At 47.4% G+C, this 16,213-nt stretch overlaps 7 protein-coding genes across 7 annotated transcripts; 4 read left to right on the top strand and 3 right to left on the bottom strand.

Annotated features, from left to right (window-relative positions):
* Nucleotides 1-192: 192 nt before the first annotated feature.
* Nucleotides 193-2,867, top strand: BP5553_10319 (uncharacterized protein; the record flags this gene model as incomplete). Its single annotated transcript, XM_032018942.1, has 9 exons — nt 193-446; nt 498-615; nt 681-1,039; nt 1,088-1,535; nt 1,602-1,775; nt 1,832-2,059; nt 2,116-2,334; nt 2,389-2,601; nt 2,667-2,867. The coding sequence occupies 9 exons, from the start codon at nt 193-195 to the stop codon at nt 2,865-2,867; spliced, it is 2,214 nt and encodes a 737-aa protein (XP_031864966.1).
* Nucleotides 2,868-3,029: 162 nt separating this feature from the next.
* On the bottom strand, nt 3,030-3,592 carry BP5553_10318 (uncharacterized protein; the record flags this gene model as incomplete). The annotated part of the gene is made up of 2 exons (XM_032018941.1): nt 3,030-3,472; nt 3,547-3,592. The coding sequence occupies 2 exons, from the start codon at nt 3,590-3,592 to the stop codon at nt 3,030-3,032; spliced, it is 489 nt and encodes a 162-aa protein (XP_031864965.1).
* A 473-nt stretch (nt 3,593-4,065) lies between these two features.
* BP5553_10317 (Gaa1-domain-containing protein) lies at nt 4,066-6,150 on the top strand (the record flags this gene model as incomplete). The annotated part of the gene is made up of 5 exons (XM_032018940.1): nt 4,066-4,081; nt 4,131-4,380; nt 4,437-4,675; nt 4,729-5,603; nt 5,656-6,150. 5 exons carry the CDS (start codon nt 4,066-4,068, stop codon nt 6,148-6,150), a joined length of 1,875 nt encoding a protein of 624 aa, XP_031864964.1.
* Nucleotides 6,151-6,782: 632 nt separating this feature from the next.
* Nucleotides 6,783-8,022, bottom strand: BP5553_10316 (putative proteasome regulatory particle subunit protein; the record flags this gene model as incomplete). The annotated part of the gene is made up of 3 exons (XM_032018939.1): nt 6,783-7,421; nt 7,469-7,704; nt 7,755-8,022. 3 exons carry the CDS (start codon nt 8,020-8,022, stop codon nt 6,783-6,785), a joined length of 1,143 nt encoding a protein of 380 aa, XP_031864963.1.
* Nucleotides 8,023-8,381: 359 nt separating this feature from the next.
* Nucleotides 8,382-11,982, top strand: BP5553_10315 (Protein-lysine N-methyltransferase EFM5; the record flags this gene model as incomplete). Its single annotated transcript, XM_032018938.1, has 14 exons — nt 8,382-8,536; nt 8,596-8,609; nt 8,661-8,723; nt 8,782-8,876; nt 8,930-9,021; nt 9,076-9,217; nt 9,270-9,428; nt 9,480-9,815; nt 9,866-9,963; nt 10,774-10,930; nt 10,987-11,220; nt 11,288-11,408; nt 11,601-11,672; nt 11,735-11,982. 14 exons carry the CDS (start codon nt 8,382-8,384, stop codon nt 11,980-11,982), a joined length of 1,986 nt encoding a protein of 661 aa, XP_031864962.1.
* A 188-nt stretch (nt 11,983-12,170) lies between these two features.
* Nucleotides 12,171-14,220, bottom strand: BP5553_10314 (Ubiquitinyl hydrolase 1; the record flags this gene model as incomplete). Its single annotated transcript, XM_032018937.1, has 7 exons — nt 12,171-12,272; nt 12,329-12,363; nt 12,413-12,599; nt 12,761-13,560; nt 13,653-13,760; nt 13,808-14,047; nt 14,124-14,220. 7 exons carry the CDS (start codon nt 14,218-14,220, stop codon nt 12,171-12,173), a joined length of 1,569 nt encoding a protein of 522 aa, XP_031864961.1.
* Nucleotides 14,221-14,522: 302 nt separating this feature from the next.
* BP5553_10313 (Metallo-hydrolase) lies at nt 14,523-15,518 on the top strand (the record flags this gene model as incomplete). Its single annotated transcript, XM_032018936.1, has 3 exons — nt 14,523-14,606; nt 14,666-14,678; nt 14,746-15,518. 3 exons carry the CDS (start codon nt 14,523-14,525, stop codon nt 15,516-15,518), a joined length of 870 nt encoding a protein of 289 aa, XP_031864960.1.
* Between the last annotated feature and the right edge of the window lie 695 nt (nt 15,519-16,213).

Raw genomic sequence — 16,213 nt, 5'->3', positions numbered from 1 at the left:
TATGTCTGGGTATGTCTGGGCTACTTTTCAGCTTTCAGCTGTAGATCTTGAGATATAACTGTACAGGATGAACTGTAGAGAGACGTTATCTATACCAGATGATTCGTGTCATAAAATATTTATCTCTGTGCCCGCCGATTCAATACAATTGAGAAATTCCAAACTCGACATAAACCAAGCACCCAGACTAACATGTCGTCCAGAGAAGAACAGGCCTCCCAACTTGCTCGCGTCGATGCGATTCTGGGGCAGGAGCAGGGGGAGATAGGAAAGCTTCAAGATAAGGTGGTGAGCGATCAGGGTTTCCTCTACGGTAACTGGGCAGAGCTTCTCTCAGCCGCTCCTTTATCTCTTACAGCCATCGGAAATTGCTTTATTGCTGCCTCGTCTCCTCTCGCATCTTCGATAAACCTTAAGGAACCAAATGGAGGATTTAAATTTCTTGGGTATGGGCTCTGTCTTCACTATATCCCCACAATGAGTTAAATTGAAGCCAGCCAAACCTCTCTAAGAGCCGGTCTTGTCCAGACTTCGGATGCGGGCACCTTTGCATTTTTGAATGCCCAAGCTCGGTTTGATACCATAACCTTGATTTCCGGTAAGATGTTTGAAACCGTAAGTAACTAGACTTGTGAGTATCTATCATTCTAAATCGCTGATATGCCCTCTTGCGCTCAAAGGTAGAGAGGATCGTTATGCTCCTCAATGATCCCGGTTCAGCAAAGGTGTTACTAAGACCCACTATGCAACGTCTAAAGAAAGGTGCAGATGAATGCGCGGCAAGTGCAAGAGACATGGATGGTGATTTCGAAAAATGGCTGCAATTGATCTCAGAGCTACATATCGCAACGGTGCAAGGAACAACCGATGTAGACGAGAAGATTCTTACCAACCAGATAGCACTTGCCATGGATATAGCAATTGAGGGCAAGACAAAGGAGGTGGCAGAGACTGCCAAAGTTATGGTCGATAAAATTACTGGCGAATTGGATACCGCTCGAGAGCTTTACAAGAAGGCCGTGAAAAGCATGCCATCGGGGTTAGATACAAAAGCCATTAAATAATACTTTCACTAACAATTACACAGATGGGAAATGATTGCACAGTCGTTTGTATCTCAGCTTGCAAATACAATGAACTCCACAATCAGGACTGCACTTCCAGCTATGCTATCAGTTACTGGTGCTAGCGCCGTGAGTGCTGCTGGCATGAATATCTTCGGCAATGAAGCTGGACAGGACACTTCGGCTCATGCAGGTCCCAATTTCGAGGCTCTAATACGACCAAAGGACTCTGATGACCCGGCTTATACTCGGATACACACCACTGTCGATTTCGTCAGAGGACTCAAATCCATACTCACAAGTGGTGAAGATGGCGGTGTTGATTGGTCTCATGTTACTGTTACAGATAGTTCAGACAAAGGAGGCCTTACGTACGTTTTGGGTATGCTCGATGTCGCGGAGAGAACGTTTCCTCCTTCCGAAAGTGAACCCAGCAGGAGTTATATGGAGATTGTGCAAACATCAATCAGAGTAAGTCAATCCATGCTACGATATGGAAAATGTCAGATTTCACTAATCTGAATTGTTGGTATGAAGATTGGCAAAGAACTCCAAGCTGAAGGTCGGAAATCTACCGAAATTTCGTGGAAAGCCCCGGAAAAAAATTCCCCGCAGGTTGTTGGCTGGCAGTCAGAAATGCTCAAGATCTTCAGCTTCGCTGTCTCACTTGATTCAACTGCTAAAACCATCTTTGGCATTCCAGAGAGACCGGTAAGCAGGCGACTGAGATGTCTATTGTCCTATTGCTAATTATGAGACCTATGTAGAACCAACCAGTATCGACTTCCCAATCTGGTAACGCTGCAGGCTCTAATGCAACCGTTGCCAGCCAGATAATTGACGCGCATGTTACTCTCGTCACTCAAACACAGACTGTTTACCTTGATACCCAGAAACAATATGTTGAGACGCAGAAGTATCTCATTCAAATTCAAACCGAAGTCGCTAAGATTGCTGGCGAAATGGCCAAATTACAAGCTGAAAGTGTTTCGTTGGTGCGTAACAGATGTGTTTGGAAGTCTTGAGTCTTAAATTTCTAATTTTTCAGCAGGAGGAGATCAAATCGATTCTTTCAAAGTCCATAGATTGCTTAACAACAATGAAGATCCAGGTAGCGAAGTTGGTAACCTTCTTTGACGGAATAGCAGGTCTTGTCGACTTTGCAATTGAACACGAGGTCATTCCGTTCATCGATGACCTTAATGCATTCACTGGAGATGAAAAAGAGGTACTCATAACTGGATACACATTCAGTGACCTTTCTCGTCAAGTATGTTTTCAAGGTACAGACCAAAGAAAATAACAAAATCTAACGCTTTAATAGATTATTTCTACTATGGCAATGACAATGCGATTCTACTTCTCTATTTTCATGGATGTTGGCAAAATGTATGGCGAAGTTTCGAGAAAACACATTATGCCTGGGGTGGAGCTCTGTAATCAGCTTGGCGTACCGTCAAATATTGATGCCAAAATGAGGGCACTTTTTGAATTCACCAAAAATTCTCAAGAAGGGGTAAATAGAATCGTCCAAGCAGTACGTAAATTCCTCGATTTATGTTACCCTATCGTTCTTGTTGGCTGACAACACATTTATTTTAGAAACAAGACGAAATTCTCGACAACATTAAGCCAAGAGCGCTTGAAGCTGCGAGAAACGTCGAGTTCCTCCCACCCTCGGTCGAGGTCAGAGCTATTGTCGAGTCGGGAGCAAGAGTTGTCTCAGATGCTGCAATTAAAGGGCTTGAGAGTCATAAGTCGCTGATCATAAGACCTTTTGGATCCCTGGCTCAGGTCATTTGAAGACAATACAATCAGTCAACTCACCCCTGGACTTCTTCACACTAGACTTACCAAGGTCACGTCAATTTCTACTTTAATAATTTCCTCTCGAAAGAAGGATACCAATTGAATGCCCACTTGTCAGCTTTCAAGTATAAATACTATATCAAATCAAGAAGGCTTTTAGCTATTTTCAACCTCTGAAAACCCCTGGTAGTCTTTCCCAAGCCATAAGAACTTCCCACCTGCAAAACTGGCATCCAACACTTTCTTAGCTCGCACTCTCATGCCTTCTTCATATCTAGAAAATCCGTCCTTCACATTTACCCAGTGGCTCCCATCCCAGGGGGTAATATAAGCGCGCCAGGTGTTTTGACCCTTCAGGAAAGTGTGATCGATCTGATCTGGGCTAGGTATGAGAGGATCGTCCTGGCAGCCGACAACTAACTCAATTGACTTGGGGTCAGGATTTAGATCTACAGACTCCTCAGATAAGTCACTTTGGGAACTGTTTGGGGAAGTCTTGGCCGTATGTTCGAACAAGGCGCTGGATGCTTTTTCAACAGAGCCATCCTGTATCTGTTCCGCCCCGATTGTGCTCCCACTGGCTTCGCCTCCGACATAGTCTGTCTTGCATGTATGTTTTCCCGTTCTCGTCCGTCCAGCGAAGGATTCGTTCGGTAGCGTTATACGTACCTACTATTTTTTTGATACGCCTCGGCGTCTAGGGCAACGGAAGTTGCCATATGGCTTCGAATGTCGTCGAGAATGGAGGTAAATTGTGGCCAAGCATGTAGGTTAGCCTGAGCTCAAGGTCTATCGCTATCGATCGTCATGTGCAACACCACGACGTCCACGGAAGCGAAATACTTCTATGATATCGATACTCGTAGATCTGGAGCGCGACGGTGCGCGTCGTGGTGCGCGTCATGGAGCGCGTCATCATGTGAGGGTTGGTTTTGTATACTGGAGGTTTGGATTATTGTTGAAGTGCAAAGTTGCAAAGTGTGTCTAGTCGTAGAGCTTTAGACGGTGCTGTACCGGAATTTAGCTATTCTGCACAAAATATGGAAGGGTGTGTTGGGATAAACAAGGAAACTCAGTGTTGTAGATGCCATCGTTCACCTCGGTAAAAGTAGTATACGTACCTACCTACGTAGGTGAGCATTGCGAAATAGATTTACACAATTCTGTTCTACTTACCCGCCAAAAGCCCACCATGTCGAGGCTGCTATGTAAGTCACCATTCTATTGTTCACATCCCATCTATTAACAAGCTCCAAGCCTCAGCCTCCCTCCTGCGACGCGATCCTCGATTATTAAAGGTCCCGCCATACCTGTCCTTACTCTGCGTAGTCATTGGTATCGCATGGCTACTGCTTCTACCATTAGACGACTACTCGCGAAAAACCTACATCTCCGAGAATGCGCTTCTGCCAGGGCAGGTCCATACTTATTTTGCTGGGAGTGATCAAAATGTGTTCCGGGGATACAAGCGGGAGGTAGATGCTCTGGAGGACAGGAGTAATATCGAGTACGCAACATACTCCAACTGGGATTTCAGGGCTATGGCTGATAATAGGGGCGCAGGGTCAACGATAAGCTTGAGGAATTCTTCAAGGCCTCCGGATTGAAGGTCGCCCGGCAGAGATACGAGTACAAGAGCGCGGGAGAGACATATGCTGGGGAGAACATATACGCCATCCTACACGCTCCACGAGGAGACGCTACGGAAGCCATTGTGCTTGTAGGAGCGTGGAGGAATGTAGATGGAGTGCTGAATAGGAGTGGAGTTGCTCTTGTCCTGACTCTGGCGAGATATTTCAAGAGTATTTAGTCCTTCCCGGCCCAATACGGACATTCGTGGCTTACGCATGAACAGGATGGTCCCTCTGGTCGAAGGATATCATTTTCTTAATATCGGCCGATAGCAGAGCCGGTCCGCAGGCTTGGGTCGATGCCTACCATGATACACATCAATCTCCCAGTATCGAGTCGCTACCACTGAAGAGCGGTGCTCTACAAGGCGCGGTAGTGATCGATTATCCGTTCGACCACCGGTTCGAATCTCTACATGTGGTCTATGATGGTATCAATGGACAGCTTCCAAACCTGGATCTCCTGAACACAGTAGTTGCTATTGCAAGTGGACAAATGGGCATACCAACCTCTCTCCAGCAAATGTGGCAGCACTCCGACACCTATAAGGATCGATTGCAGACGATGCTACGCGGGATGCTCAACCAGGGCCTAGGCCACGCATCCGGACCACACAGCAGCTTCATTCCCTACCACGTAGATGCTATAACCCTACAACCGTATGGCGAAGGCTGGCAAGATGAAATGGCCATGGGGAGAGTAATAGAAAGCACGTTCCGAAGTCTGAACAACCTTCTAGAACATCTCCACCAGAGTTTCTTCTTCTATCTCCTCATGCAAGCTAATCGCTTCGTGAGCATCGGCACATATCTCCCCAGCGCCATGCTTGTCGCGGTCAATTTCACTATCATGGCGATTTTCCTATGGCTGAAAAGTGGCTCGCCAGTAGAGAAGAAGAAGCCTTCCCCGTCTGCTTTAATAAGAGAGAAGCCATTGGCTCAAATTCAAGGAATGGATGATGTTAAAGCTAAAGCTCTTATTCCCGAGGACACCTTGACTGTCCGGGAAAGAGAGCTCTTCCTCCCGCTTTCAGTGGTAGCGGGCTCGCAGTTCCTCGGTGTCCTGCCTTTGTATATCTTCAACCATACGTCAGAACAGGTAAGTCATAATCCAGACTACCTGTGGAATATACGCTAATGTATACATGCAGATGCTCACCCCAGTCTTCGCCATCTTCGCCATTCTGAACAGCATATTCCCCTACATTCTCTCCACCGCTCTAATCCGCTACTTTAGCCCTACAACCCAGCAATACCAACTCATTAAATCATTCTCTCTCCTCCTCCTCGGCATGTTCCTCTCCGCGCTTGCAACATTGAACTTCTCTCTAGCCTTCCTCGTCGGACTATTCGCCGCGCCACTCACTTACGTCGAGCCATTCCCTCGTCGCCCCATCACCACAGTCGGCTTTGCTCTTCTACTTAGCTTGTTAGCGCCGACGGTGGTGTTGTTGGCTGGGACGTATTATTGGCAATTGGGCGTTGCAGAGGTGTTGAAGGAGGCTGCGTTTGGTTGGGATGTGTGGGGCATGAATACCCAGGTTGTGGTCTGGTGTGTTTGGTGGCCGTCTTGGGTTGTGGGCATGATTTTGTTGTTTGGGAGGCCGAGGGAGGAGGGGACGGATGGGAAGAAGGTTGCTAGTTAGGGCCTAGTGATAGCTTGTCAAATCGATTTTACTTGATATGGCTTTTGTGCCATGATTAAACAGTGACATCAAAACTTACCCCAACTAGCAGCAGTATCTTGATAAACACCTAATCACCCAAGCCTAGGAAAGCAATCAGTTTATTTACATATCCGAGCCTCTTTAAGCTAATTATGCCAGAAATCACTCCGAATATTCTGGGCAAGAAGATTTTGTAGTTGTCTATTTAGCTCAACCACTAGGGAAGACCACTTGCATTCTTGTTTATGCTGGAGATATATAAAGATGGTTAAATGGGGGAGTGGTGGGATGATGTAAGGCAAGGGAATGGAGTTTACAGGTTTTCGTTTCATTAGTCTTTATCCATTTCTTTGCTAACCTTTCTTCAGTTTGGCTCCAATGTCGGTTCGATTTACTGTATCCCTCCCCATCTCTTCCGTCGTCTGGTTCCTTCGGGTAATTGTTGCGTCGGAGTCAAAGGGAGGAATGGAGTTGTGGCACATATAGAAACTGGGGACGGAAGCGGTATTTGTGAGATCAATTTGCCAGCAGGGTTCCGTCTTTACTCATTGATTTTTAATAGTACATACCAGTGCCTCTAGTGGCTCAAACCAGACGCCCTCTATGCCATATTATGCCGCCCAAACATCCTGACCCTTCGACTCGATCCAGTTACCTAGCGAGTTGACGCTTGAGTCCCATTCTTGTAGCCTTAAGCGCATGTTGTCGATCTGGCCCATATCCAACACCTTTGGTTGCACCCAGTTGATCCGTGCAATCTCGTCCACTTGGTCGATACTGCCTCTGAGAAGCCCCAAGCTCAACGCCTTCATAATCAAATGCTCTATCTCGTCGGGCCTGACTTTGGTTTCTTCGGCGATTGTGCGGAAGGACATTGTGCGGTCGTGGGGTGGTCTGCGGAATACGGCTTCCGTCAAGGCAGCAAGGTAGATCTTTTGTCGCAAGCCATCACGATGCTCCGCAAGCAGTGTGTTTGAGGAAATATGGCCAGCCGAAACATCATACGCAGTTAAGTCTCCACGGTTGAACGCAAAAAGCAGATCACGTAGCCAAGCATCCTCGACCACCAGAGAATTGAGGATGGGATGTAATAAAAGCTCTCCAAAGTTGTAGATCGTATCCGAGACCAAAGCTGCTATGCTAAGGTCGTAGGCTCGGCTTCGACGTTCAGCGGGTGTCAGGTCGGCCAAATCGATGCAGGCAAGGTAAAGCAGGGCGTTCCGATAATAGGAGGCAAAGTCAAGCTTGGACTGCATTTCGTCAGTTGAGGGTTTGATAAGTTGGTAATAGGACAAACCTGGTAATATTCTGCGTTGACCCGGTAGAAAGCAGCATGCACGATGGTTTCGACAGAATCGAAATGATCCAAGATCTTCTCCGACTTGTCTAGGTCTTTCCTTGTGCCTTCCAAATCCTTCAATTCTAGCTTTACAGTTGCTACAGCCACAGTTGCGTAGACGTAGGCGTCTTGGGAATTGGGGTTGTCGACTTTCTTGGCCACTGACTCCAGGAAGGACAGGCGCTCATGACCATCTACAGCGTGTTAGTTAATAGCACAACAAACCAAAAACTTGGGGGCATACCTCTGCATTGTGATGCTGCACTCAAAGCAAGAGTGACAAGCTTTAGCTGGTTGATCTTGTCTGCGAATGTGAGGATGAATGTCTTGTAAAAGGGTAGCCGTTGGCTGGCGCTTGCTGGGTTCTGGAACAGCTCTATTAAGCTATCCGTTAACTGATGCCATAACTTTCGCTCCCACAGATCCTCGAAGGAGATGAAGAGATGTTGTAGGTCTGCGGGGGCAGCATCACGCTGATCCGCGAGGAAATCTGGAATCGTATCGACATTCATGGCGGGCTGGAGCTGTAGCTGTAGCTACAGTGTGGCGGGGAGTTTGGGTCTAGGGAATTCGAGATTGAGGGGAAGAGTTATCCAGCCACGTCGCAGAATAGGATTTCGTCAAGAATGGGCGCGCGTAAATTAGAGGTATTGTTGGTGAAGAAATTCGGGGAGTTGATGTTGCGCTTCTTCGAGATTCGCGGTCTATCGCAGCCTTGAGGTGAACGGAGTGAGCTTCTACTCTACCAGGTGCACGCTAGCGGCTCCCTGCCGAGCTTTCGACATGGGTTGCGTCTGTCGACGACGAGAGCATCACAACTTGCCAAATCCCCCACGCCCTCGCTCAATTGACACTGGCGACATCCACAGCGATGCAGAAATCCGGCGCTGCTGCCAGCATGAATGGCCTACGGACCGCGGTGCGGGCGGGGAAAGGAACTGTCGCCAACCCAGCCTCAAGACGTCTTCTCTCTGATGTTACGATCACCCGGACCGGGAAGCCCATCATTCGAACTCAAGGTGGCCGGTTAGTTACAGCTGCTTCCAAAGGGCCAATTGATCGTCTGCTAATTTATACCAATATAGATCTTCTCTCGGAGGTACATGAAGCCCGTCCTGCCGTTCGAACCGCTGCTCATTGATATATCTAGGGCACACCGTCACAGTCTTTGGCGCAACTGGATTCCTGGGGAGATATATTGTGAACCGACTCGGTATGGTGCCTCTGAATTGTGCGAGGGAGAGTTTGTGGGACTGATTGATTTAAAACAGCTCGGCAAGGATGTAATGTCATTATACCATATCGGGAGGAGATGGCAAAGCGTCACCTCAAAGTCTCCGGAGATTTGGGCAGAGTAACATTCTTGGTAAGAGGAGAAAATGACCCACAATTGAAACCTTCTCTGATTTGGCCTTAAAGGAAATGGACCTCAGAAACACCCCGTCAATCGAGGAGAGTGTCAGGCATTCCGATGTGGTTTACAATCTCATCGGTCGCACGTACACCACCAAGTAAGTGGAAATCGAAATGAAGAATACCCGAGAAGATATATTGAGACAAGATAGGAACTTCGACTTTGAGGATGTCAATGTAGAGGGAGCCGCACGAATTGCGGAAGCTGTTGCGAAGTATGACGTTGATCGTTTCATCCATGTCTCTTCGCACAACGCCGACATAAACTCGCCTTCCGAATACTACAAGACGAAGGTCAGAAGAACATGGATCGAGATAATACATTATGTTGCTGACTATTCTTCAGGCCCAAGGTGAAGCTATCGTCCGTGATATCTTCCCCGAAACCACCATTGTCAGACCGGCTCCTATGTTCGGATTTGAAGACCAGCTTCTTCACAAACTAGCTGGTGGCTCAAATATTTTGACATCCAATAACCTGCAAGAGCGTTACTGGCCAGTTCACGTATGCGGCCCCATCTTAACCCGGAATGTTCTAGACTAATTACTCTCGCAGGTCGTTGATGTCGGTATGGCCCTCGAGAAAATGTGCCAAGATGATAGCACTGCCGAACAGACATACGAGCTATACGGTCCCAAGAACTACTCGACGGCCGAGATTGGAGAATTGGTAGATAAGGAAATTATCAAACACCGCCGGCATATCAATATCCCTAAACGCATCCTGAAGCCTGCCGCCAATTTACTGAACAAGGCTCTTTGGTGGCACACTCTCAACCCTGATGAAATTGAGCGGGAGTTCATTGACCAGAAGATCGATGAGACAGCAAAGACTTTCAAAGATTTGGATATCACGCCAGCTGAGCTGAGCAGCCTCACTTTCCATTACTTGGTAGGTGTATCAATAAGTCAGAAACGGGCACAATGCTAACTATTTTATAGCAAGGATACAGAAGTTGGGCATTCCAGGACTTACCACCTGCCACGGAGCGTGAAAAGAAGGAAGAGAAGCAGTACTTGCATGTCATTGACAACCAGTAGTTCGTTTACACAAGGCGGCATGTATTTCCAATAGGAGTTGAGAATGTACATATGGCAAATAGGAATCCTATAGAAAACCGGCACGTAGAGCAGACGTTTTTGAGGAATTTTGTCTCGATCCGTTTTTTATTTCGTTCTCTAACGGCCAACGACGAGCAGAAGGATTTTGCATAATTAATTTCAAGGTACCTGTATAAGATGTCTAACCTATGCGGGCGCATAGTTACATTGCAAGATATTCCGCCAGAATTTGCGCTCAAGATTTCATTAAGGGCGACCTCCTCAGTCATACGAGGCTCACACCCCCCATTTACCCCGCCATTTGAGCAATTCACTGGCTTGGAGATAGAAGAGCTACAATCCGCCCTAAATCGTATAAAATGAATACATCTGGCACGTTACTTAGGTAGACAAGGGCCAATGACATAGAGATATCCTACAAAATTAGTGGAACTTTGGATGTTGTTCTGGCCATCGTCGCTTTCGTTTCACCGTCTAGAGCTGGTGGCAACTCGGCAAAACTCCAAATTTCCTTCCAAACGAAAATGCCGCACCCACGCAGAACCTTCATCCTTCTACAACGCGCAAAGAGAAAAGAAAATTACTAAGTTACATGGCAGTTCATGGCCTAACAGACGACGAGCCTCTGTAAATAGCCCTCCCTCTCCTATTTTGCTTCCCTCCTCGTATCATCTCACTTATGTCTTCTGTTTCCCCTACCTCTTTGCCCTTCTCTCCCCTCTTCACTCATATCTATCCCCGCGAACCCCCACTCATCACAGTTCTAACATAATCCTAACTCCAAAAAGCACACTATCAAGCGTATCCCTCTCCGCGCTTCAGGAGTTCTACGCCGATCGCGATGAAAGAGAAAAGGAATATGAGGATTTGAAGGTTGAAGTAAAGAGCGATGGATTGCTACGCATGGAGATTTTCCAGGAGGATTGGAATGAGAGTCAATTTTGGGTGAGTGTTATTGATTTTGGTGTTTTTTTTGGGTTTCTATTTTGGGGGGTTTCGAGAAGGGATCGGAACGGGTTGTGGGTCAAGGGTTTTCTTGGCTTGGCCGCGAGAGAGTTGTCAAATATGGAATGCTGAATGATGGTGATGATGGCGATGCTAATGAGAGCAACGAACAGTATTCCGATGAAACGGCAACCATCTTAGCAGAAGAGCTCCTTCGCGACGCGACTGAGCATACGACCATCACAGTGGTGTCTGCGCCGAGCGTGTTCGTCCAGATCAAGAATATTTTGGTACACCCATGCTCCCCCTTTGCCCCCCTTCTCCCTCAAGAACCTAACTAATCCACCCCTCAAAAAGACAAAACGAAATGTCCCGGCCCATCTTCGCCCAAGGATTCACCTCCTGGAGTTCGACAAGCGCTTCGAGGTCTTCCCCGAATTTGTGTTCTATGATTTCGGGAATCCGTTGAAGCTACCACGTAAATTTTACTTCCTTCCCCAATCCAAATCCAAACCATGCATCTTCTCCTAGGATCTTACTTATTATTACTTACGGGGAATGTGAGGAAATGGTAACGGGAATGGCCAGTGGGGAGGATGTATGGTGGTATACATGATGATGATGACGAGAGTATAAATATGGGATAAGCGCTGATAATGAGTGGGAAAAGCTAGCTTGAAAGGTTCCGCCGACAGGATAATCGTGGATCCCCCGTTTCTGAGCGAGGATTGCCAAACCAAAGGTACGTATTTGTACTGTCTTGGAGAGACTTGGAGGGGGAAACGTTAGACTAACACTCCTCAGCTGCGTTGACAGTTCGTTGGTTGGCCAAGTCTTGGCCAGAACCACAATCAAGCGCCAAGAAGGAGGATTTACGACTCGTTATCTGTACAGGCGAGCGTATGGAAACGCTGATCAAGAAACTCTATCGTCCGCCGGGGATACAGACCACGGATTTCGAGCCGGCGCATTCGAAAGGGCTGGGTAATGAGTTTTACTGCTACGCGAATTTCGAGTGTGAGGACTGGAAGTGGAAGGTTGATCAGGACTGAAATTGAGACCTACGAGTTGTTTTGCAGAAAATGATTGCTCGCTGATGGTTTTACGGTGCCTTTGAATTGGGTATAAATATAGAAAGGTGATATGTGTGATCTCTACGCTACCCCTAACGCCTTCAAATGCCCAGGTCCAGGCCCTGACCTATCCTACCCCTCCTTGAAATAATGCATACATGCGCCTACTATGCTAGTGACCGGACTACATAAAATAAGAGAAACGCCTGTTCGTTTAGAACTTGTGACTTTGATGCTAATGTGACATTATGGTCATTGAATTTGAACCACTAGGAGACGCGTGTTAATAGGTGATATGGGTAGAGAGGGAAGGGGGCCAACTTACCTGGTTCCCCACTCGAGAGTATGAGACGTAATGGCCTAGTATGTTAGTATGAAATGATAGAGGCGACGTAAAGAATCAGCTTACCAGTTTCAAGATTACCGACGTGGACGACAACACTTTGAAGATCATACGTGCAGGATCGAGCTAATTCGTAGTTTTGCTTTGAATCCTGGCTTCTTGCGCGATTTGTGAAAGGGAACATCTCAAGTTTGAGTGGGAAGGATACTTTAGTATCAATCTTAGATGCGAGGCCGTTATTTTGTTTGAATCGCTGTGTCCAAAGTTGTAAGCAACAGTCCTCTGTAAGTATGACAGCTAAATGGTATATGAAATGAGATAAATTGTATTATCTCAGCAGATCCAAGTCACAAGATTAAGCTATCACTGAGCACGTTCGGGCAGTGATAGCAAGTAAACGGAAAATGCACTGACCTTTAGCTGTATACAAAGAACATTCGGTAAGCTCTTGATACTCAACTGTTTCTTTGCTTCCTGTGTACCACATTGGTGGCAGGTATACTCGCAGCGCTCCGGCCTGATATATTCCTCATCAAGACATCGTTGCAGACTTAAAGCCGACGATCCCTTGAGGCTCTTTTTCTTGGATAGCACATCCAGACCTAAACTCAAATCAAGAAAAGACTCGACAGATGTGTTGACATCTCCACAGGCCTGACAGGTAATGGTACTCTGGAGCTTGCCATAAAATGTCTGGTGCACAATGCATTTGCAACCAGGGTCATTGTCTCCTTTAACTCGTTTTGACGATGGACTGCTCTCGCGCTCTGCTAGCTTTCCACCGCCATTTATTTCATGGAGTTCCTCTGTGAGGAATTGGAAAAACTCATGGGCATCTTGCTCCTTGTTGCTAGCCAGCTCTTCATAGGCCTTACGCTTCGAAAGCCAGAAGCTCGCAAGGATATTGGAAGCTGAATAACCTGTCGTTGTCTCTTGAGCGTAGAAATCCTGGAACATATCATCCATCGCGCAACTCATGCAATTTTTGTATGAGCATTCGCCACTTTGGTGTCCGTCCCCGAGGTAAAAGTTCCGGAGCAGCGGGTTATGGACGAAGCATTGGAGGATGACGTTCATGTAGCAGGTGGCCCCCATATTATAGATCCCCCTAATACCGCTCGCACGGCAAGGCGCTTCCACAGTGTTTGTCGATATAAATCTCGGGTCTTCCTTGACGGGATCGGTGAAGAGGTCATCGAGTTTTCGTTTTCGGGCTAATTCCAGCGGTTAGCATCCAAAATAATCCATAGGAAACTCCCAAAGTCTGCAATGGGCATGGAAAATATGAGTTGATTTTGCCACTTACTGAATGATCCCTTGCCAGATTTGCGCAACCTCAAGTCCTCCAAAGTAGGATCCCAGATAAAGTCGTCGCACATCTGGCAGAACAAACAGCCATTTCTCGATTCGACATCTAAAATGCTCAGTAAATATATCTGCCAAGATAGCCAATTGCCTTACAGAACCTATGGCAAGTCTCCGTCCCATGTTCAATGCGGCCTTGTTCGGTTGTGGTGGCGGAACACTGTAGGCAGAGGTAGTTCGGAGTGAGAGAAGTGAACGGCTGCCCCTTCTGGGTCTTGGAGGTCTGCGGGACAATGGGAGTATTCTCGAATATGACACGGAGACATGTCCTGTAGTTTTGGATAGTACGGTTCATACGATCCGGCGCAGAGGACCCTAAAAGCATCTGCATGTGCTCTGGATTTTGGGCAGATTAGCAGAGGACCTACAAGGCTGAGAACACGATTTCCATCAAGCTTATTAGGTGACTTACCACATCCAAAAAGTGGCACGCCGGGCTGTGGCTCTTTGATTTTGAATGTCTTGGGAGATGCAGGTGTTGCTGGGGTTGTTGGCCTGGATGAAGGCATATTGCTGCTCATCCTGATGCTGAAATCGTTGGTCGACGAGATATGTTGCTTCCCCTGCTGCTGCTGTTCAGCTCCACTCCACAGTGACGGAGGGAAGGCTTCGAGACTTGGAGCTTGGTGAGATCAGAAGAAAGCCCCGACAGTTTCGGGGCGGCGACCCACGGCAGAACCCCGACGCAATTGTCAAGCCGAGGCCCTATTGCGAGACTCCGCAGAGTACAATATCAAGACAATATCTACAATATCAAGACAATAATAATCAACAATAACCACCAATATATCACGACAATAATAAATTCATGATGGCTACCCAACTAGCCCCATTGCGCGAAGTGGAAAGACTGAGCTCAACCGTAATTCGCATTTTAGCAGGAAATCCGGGCAAGGTAAGCCCGAAACCAGTGTATGGCATAGAAAGAAGTTCCGGCTAATGCTCGCAAATCAGTTCACTCTCCAAGGTAATAATAAACCATCTCGGTCCCAAAGTCTCGAAGATTGCACAATGTCTGATTCGCGGCATACTAGGCACAAATACCTACCTCGTCGGTACAGGGCGGCGGCGGCTTCTCATTGATACGGGAGAGGGGAAACCGGCCTGGATTGCGTCGTTGAAGGAGACGCTGCAGAACGAGAATGCCACTATTTCCGAGGCTGTTATTACGCATTGGCATCATGACCATGTAGGAGGCATCAAGCATCTACTGGAATTCTCGCCGAGAACAATCATTTACAAAAACCAGCCAGACGAGGGTCAGCGGGATATCGAGGATGGCCAACGATTCCAAGTGGATGGCGCATCGTTGCGCGCCGTTTACTCGCCCGGCCATACCCAAGATCATATGGCTCTCGTTTTAGAGGAAGAAGATGCCATGTTCACTGGCGACAATGTGTTAGGCCATGGGACTGCGGTATTCGAAGATCTGAGTGTTTATTTAAATAGCCTGGCGAACATGAGCAGCGCGTTTCGTGGTCGAGCGTACCCTGGGCATGGCCCAGTGGTTGACGATGGGCCAAAGAAAATCTCCGAATATATACGGCATCGACAACAGCGCGAGGATCAAGTGATCCAAGTTTTGAAGTCGTCTAGGCCTTCTTCGCAAGGTGCGGACGCGGGAGATGCAAACGAGTGGACTTCGCTGGAAATTGTTAAGATCGTATACAAAGATGTGCCCGAGAATCTCCACCTGCCAGCTAACGGGGGCGTCTTGCAGATCCTCTGGAAATTGGAGCAGGAAGACAAAGTTACTGAAAATCCAGATACTGGGAGGTGGAGAATTAAGGACCGCGCAGCGTTATGAGGGGATTCTGGGATGAAGGCGCTGATCGTCGCTTGACCTGAGGGGGATAGACACAACACATCCAGCAATGGCTTTTTTCCTATTAGAATCTTTTTGACAATCGCCAGGTTCGTTATTACCTACCACCTCGCTCCAAGATGTTCATACGAGGGAAGTGTGGAACACAGCGGGCGCTCCAATCTACCCAATCTATCGACGTAAGCGGGTGGTCAGCTTGATACCAGACAGTACGTGGTACTCGAGTACGAAGTAGTGGCAGCACAATCCAGATACACTGCATATGCGAGCTCATATGACTTCTTTTCCATGTTTACGCCGGTGTCTGATCTTCCCAGCGATCTCCTTGCTTCGTACCCTGTATGTGATACTGTTACTACTGTCCAGTGTCCAGTGTCTATATCGACATCGTGTCATGTCTAACACTACACAAAAACAATACTAGTTCCCTTCTTATCGCCGCTCTTGTTGATGCAGCCGTTGTCATCAGCCGAGCATTCTTTTCTGAGGGGCGGGAGCTTCTGGGCCTTTCCGGGCCCAAGACTCCGTAGCCCGTGGCTGGGGACTTTGCACAGTTTCGCAGTTTTGTTGATTGTTGGTTGGCAAGTGCAACTATACTTGAGTACTTCGAAGACCACGGTTACTCGGCATGAGAAGTTGAGAAGTGATGGACTGTAGCTGGCCAATGTGTGCTTGGG

The sequence above is a fragment of the Venustampulla echinocandica genome (assembly GCF_003357145.1).
Source record: "Venustampulla echinocandica strain BP 5553 chromosome Unknown scaffold_14, whole genome shotgun sequence".
NCBI classification, from domain to species: Eukaryota; Fungi; Ascomycota; class Leotiomycetes; order Helotiales; family Pleuroascaceae; genus Venustampulla; species Venustampulla echinocandica.
Note: the sequence above shows the minus strand (reverse complement) of the source record. Positions and strands in the feature narration are given on the sequence as shown.